The sequence below is a fragment of the Eimeria mitis genome, genomic scaffold (genome assembly GCF_000499745.2).
Source record: "Eimeria mitis Houghton genomic scaffold, Emh_scaff2321, whole genome shotgun sequence".
Classification (NCBI taxonomy): Eukaryota; Apicomplexa; class Conoidasida; order Eucoccidiorida; family Eimeriidae; genus Eimeria; species Eimeria mitis.
In genome coordinates, this window is record NW_013570654.1 from 538 (window position 1) to 5,577 (window position 5,040).

Here is a 5,040-nt window from a genome sequence, read left to right on the forward strand (position 1 = left end):
GGTTCAAGTTTTTCAGATTGCAGTATGCATCCAGAATCACCATGAGCAGCGTTTGATATCTCTGCTGTATGCATGCATACACTATATATATATATATATATATATATATATATATATATATATATATATATATATATATATATATATGTATATATATATACATATATATATATATGTATATATATAGTGACGAGAAATAAATCAAAAAAAGCAAACTACGCAGACTGTGAATATGTATATATAAGACGAATGAAGGACGCTAACGCCAGAGACAAGGTGAGAGTGGTCGGTGTGTATAGTGGTTTAGGGTTTAGGGTTTAGGGTTTAGGGTTTAGGGTTACCCTGCATGTTTCTCTGATTATCTTTTCATAGTCTACAGTTGCGCTTGTGGTTATCTCGCCGAAGATCATCACCATGCCTGTTTTTGTGCATGTTTCGCATGCGACCTGCAGGAAGTTTAATCAATTGCCGCAGAAAAAACAAAATAAAAACAATAAAAAACAAAAAAATAAACATAAAAAAAGGGAGATGTAGCGTCTACTCAGCCTGTGAAACGATCTGAAACTGCTGATGATGTCGTGCACACAAAGAAGTTGAATTGGTGTTTTTTGTATTTATTTTGATGGTATTTATATTTCTTACTTTGCTATTTGGGTCTTCTGCTAAACATGCATCAAGAATAGCATCAGAAACCTGATCACAAAGTTTATCTGGATGGCCTTCATTAACGCTTTCCGACGTGAATAGGAAGCGGCCGGGTGTGGTGACGATAGCATTGAGCGCCATTTTGGTGGAAAGTCGAGGGAAAATAAAAGAAAAACAAGACAGAAAACGCCTCAATACAAAATTAAGAAGAAATCCTGACATTTCAACCACAAATAACAAAAAAAAACAACAAAGTAAACAACTAAACAACAGAGAAAGTCACCGCAATGCACAGCCGTCGATGCAACTTGTGCACAGCAAGCTGCGGTGTATGTACACCTCAGCGAGCGCGGCCTGTGGCCTGCAACTAGCTCTGAATGGAGCGAGAAAAAGGGAAAAATATGGCGTGGTTGAACCGCATAATTTAAAATATTTATTTATAAAAAACAAACATAAACTCCAACAAAAATTTTCATCGTAAGAGCACACATTCATGTTTCTGCAGCACCGAGCACACGCCACGCCATGAACCGCTCGACGGCCTGGCGGAGGTAAAAACGGAATTTTTGCAAATCTTCCACAATCTAAGAGTCACAACAAGAAGAATAAAATTAAATAAATAAAACAAAAATTAATTTGCATCTTTTTCTCGTTGCCTTCAGCCTGCGGGGTGGTGTCACGCAAGAGCGAAGGGCAAAGGGTCCTCTGCGGCCAGAAGGCAGCAAGGAGAGATAAATTTAACCTCTTCTCTCGAAAAAGAAGTAAAATTAAAAAAGAGATATTTAATTATTACAAATGAAACAATTTTAATTGCGTTTGTTGCATCTACCTGGGCCGACGGAGGCTAAGAAGAAGAGCTGCTGCAGGGCGAAACAACAAACCCCAGGTGGGCAGCGACTGCACTAAATTTGTAAATGTCGCATTTATAGAGCCCACAAAATACAAAAGAGAAAATATCTAAAAAGAACAAAGACAAACGCAAAACATCTTACCGCTCATTGCCTTCTTTATCGTTCTGGGTGGGGCTGGCTGCAACTCGACTCCGGGGCTGCTGTCTGCTGCTGTCTGCTGCTGCTGTATATACAGCAGCAGCAGCAGAACGGGGTCTTTCTCGTTCTTTCTCGGGACATCTAGCGGTGGAATTCTTTTTATTTTATTTATTTCAATATAAATTACCACCAACGATGCTGCACAATAAACTCCTTAGTCTTTCACGTGCTCCTGCACCTCTTGTACAGGCCCACGGGCTCTGCCGCCCCACACCTTTCTGGCTGCTGTGCTGTTCCCCTTCTCCCTTTCCTTCTATCAACACAAAATATTGCTAATTCATTTCCTTTCTTGCGTGCCTAGACCCCCTTGAAATGTAGGTGGAAAGAGGTTTATAGAACCCAGCGCCCCTGCGGGGCCTCGAGCTGATTCGTTTGCTGCGGACTGTCGTGAGCTGCAACAGAGCCAAAACACATAAAATATGCGTAGCCAAAGAACACAACTAATATCCTTTCTCAGTCTCCTGGGGCCCTGAGTACAGCGGCACAGAGGCAACGGGTGGCTGTGAACAGGAAGGGGAGCGAGGCCTGTATAGGATGTTGGTATGTATATTTCTACCGGCGTACAGACTGGCTACAGAGCGAGAAGTATGCTTTTTAAAAGCAACTGTAGTGCGAATGCATGCATCAGCTCACAACGAGCATCTTCTAAGGCCGAGGACTATCCCTGCAGGGGCCATTAGGTGCAGCCTGCAACTCCTCCATAGAAGGCAGCTCTCCGTGCAAGCACAGTTAGCACCCATTTGATTCATGCACTGACAGTATCTGCAGTTGCTGAGTTGGCATTAAGTCCTTAAGTCCTCAACCTGGGCGGAAGTGGAAATACACGCTCGAGCATGAGATAGAGAATGCTCTGAAACGCAACCACAATCAGCCCCTCTCCTGCATGCATTGGCGCAGTGTATAGTTTGTAAAAACTTGCTTGGCCCTCTTTATCCAACACTCGTATAAGTTGAAGTGCATGCACTGACCGTATATAGAGCAAGCTGCATCTAGAGCATGCAGCAGACGCCCTCGTGTGCTCGGCAACCCAATGGGCGAAGCGGGGGGACGAAAGGAGGGAGCGACAGTGAGAATAGCCTGCAACAAGAAAAAGCAAAAGGAAGAAGTGAAGGAAGGGGAACGAGGGGAAACTGGTGATGCTGCTTTGTTGCATCGCTGCTGCATGCCGCATGCCACTGCGTCAACTCGAGGCTGGCACAGGCAAATGCTCTGGCCTCTAACCTGCGTTTGTCTTTGTACCTTCATTTTCTATGCTAGCATTCTGAACTAATTAAAAAGGATGCAGCGAAGTGTCTTCGATGCGAAACATTGTAGCCAACCCCATCAGTTGGGCCCAACCAAATATTGTGCTGAAAGTGAAAGCGTTGTTGGTGGCGGCGCCGAGCTAACCACAGGTAAAGGGGTAATAAGTACCCGTGGAGATCATATATGTAATGAGATATTTCTTTATACGCGTAGCATAGCAGCCGTCATCGAAAGCTTATACGAGCTCAAGCTTGCTTTGCCCTCGCTTGCGGTTGGGTCCCCGGCTGTTCAACGTAAATTTCTCGTTTTCTGTGACATCCACGAGCCGCTGCGAGTCCCGGCAGTCCAGGCTCTCAGTCTCCTGTGCCTCTTCCTTCTCGTAGTGACGTTGCTGCCGTTTGGTGGGGAGGGCTTGGGGAACCCCCCGTTACTCCCTGAATATTTTAAGGAAAAAGAGTTCAGTGGGTGTTTGGTATCTTCACGTCGAGGGTAAATCGATGAGGGAAGTCAACCGAATATCCAGAGCAAACAACCCCACCTGTTGGTTTACTACACTCCTAGCTTCGCCGGCGGTGCAAGCCCTCTGAACGCATTCCGGCTGGGTGAATAGTGACTGCCGAACGCCTTTTGCCGTTGCTTCTTGCCTGAGGCTTTTGCGTTTTTTTTAAAAGAACTTTCGAGCTGCTCCAAGCTGCTGGGGGAATTCGGTGGCTTGGGACGTCTTCTCGGAGCCAGGTTCATAGTCGGGTTAGACAACGCTGTTTCAGTGTATAACTGTGAGAGAGCAACGCGTCAGATATTGCACTGTTAATGCCTGTTGCAGAAGGAAGCTAAGCTAAAAAAGCTTAAGCACGGCACCAGCCACGTTTTGCAAGTAGCGTGTTTCTCCTCTCTTTGTTGCGTAGATGCTCCTTCATCTCGGAGAGTCCCATATTTTCACCCTCTGCACTTAACTCGCCCCAGCCCATTCAACTATCGATTGCATCTCCCCAGATGATGGCTCTCTTGTGAACCCGAGACGAGGCTGCCTGAGATGCGCTGCAGCTCACCTGTCTGTGTTTAGTGCTGCACGTCAACCCTGTAATGCGAGCATAACGACTTACTTGGGCCTCCATAGCCAACTTGCAGGCAAGTAGGGATAAACGCAACGTCAATTTCAAAAAGACTACGCTACACCCCTTTCACACTGGGTCACTGCTGAATCGAACGGAGCCTCCACGACCCCACCCCGTTTGTTGCTAAAGGATATCAGCAGGAAACACGGCTATTTCCTCCCAACAGCAAATTTCACCAGGTGTACATACACTGCAACTAACGGAAATTCTGTCGTCGATAGTACAGAAGTTCCTAGACCTCCATAATGTACAGCAACTGCTAAGCCACCATTGAGGAGGTCACCTACATTCACTGTCCCCATCTGGGGGGGGTAATTCTAGTTCTTTTCTTACTGAAATTAAGAAACTAAATATGAAATATTTAAGCTTTAGGTTTAAAAATTGCATACGGTTTTGGTTTTCCCTGCATTTAATCTCTAAATTCAAACACGATGTCCGTATGGATCGGCGTGGTGTATGCGGCAGTCAGTCTCTGTGCTTTGGGGTGGTAACAGCACTGAAGGGTAGAGTTTCAGCTTTCTATAAGAGTGGAAATAAGAAGAATACAAATAAATAACTCACTAGAAAAAAGGCAAATGTATACTATAGAGGAGCTGCTGCTGAATCACTGACACCGTGGGGTGTATGGGCAGCTCCCGTCCTGTTGCACAGAACCAGTGGTCGGTGCCGGTTCAACTCAGCGGCTGTTCATGTTTTTTCCGCAGCATTGTTTTTGTTTGTTTTCAGTATTTATTGTGTCATAAATTTATTACTTTTTTCTCTGTTTCTCCCCTGTTGACGTTCTTTTTTGGGGGCTCTGAGGGCAGTGATGAACGTCTGCTGATCCTCTCGCCGCGGCAGTACTGGGTTACCCCGAGTGGGCATATTCGTTGGATTTTTGTTCTTTTTTTTTTTCTTTTTTTTCTGTTTTCATGATTTATTTTTGATTATAAACCTTAAAATACCCGAGATCGGCGAAAATATTCAACAGAAACCGCAGCTTTCCA

The 5,040-nt window shown here is 44.9% G+C and overlaps 1 protein-coding gene across 1 annotated transcript in view; it reads right to left on the reverse strand.

Annotated features, from left to right (window-relative positions):
* EMH_0052060 (S-adenosylmethionine synthetase, putative) overlaps positions 1-786 on the reverse strand; it is a gene marked incomplete at both ends in the record, with an annotated part of 1,258 nt that extends 472 nt beyond the window's left edge. The window contains one exon of the mRNA XM_013496836.1: positions 643-786. Within this exon, the coding sequence (XP_013352290.1) occupies positions 643-786 (144 nt within the window). The remainder of the gene's footprint in view (positions 1-642) is intronic.
* Between the last annotated feature and the right edge of the window lie 4,254 nt (positions 787-5,040).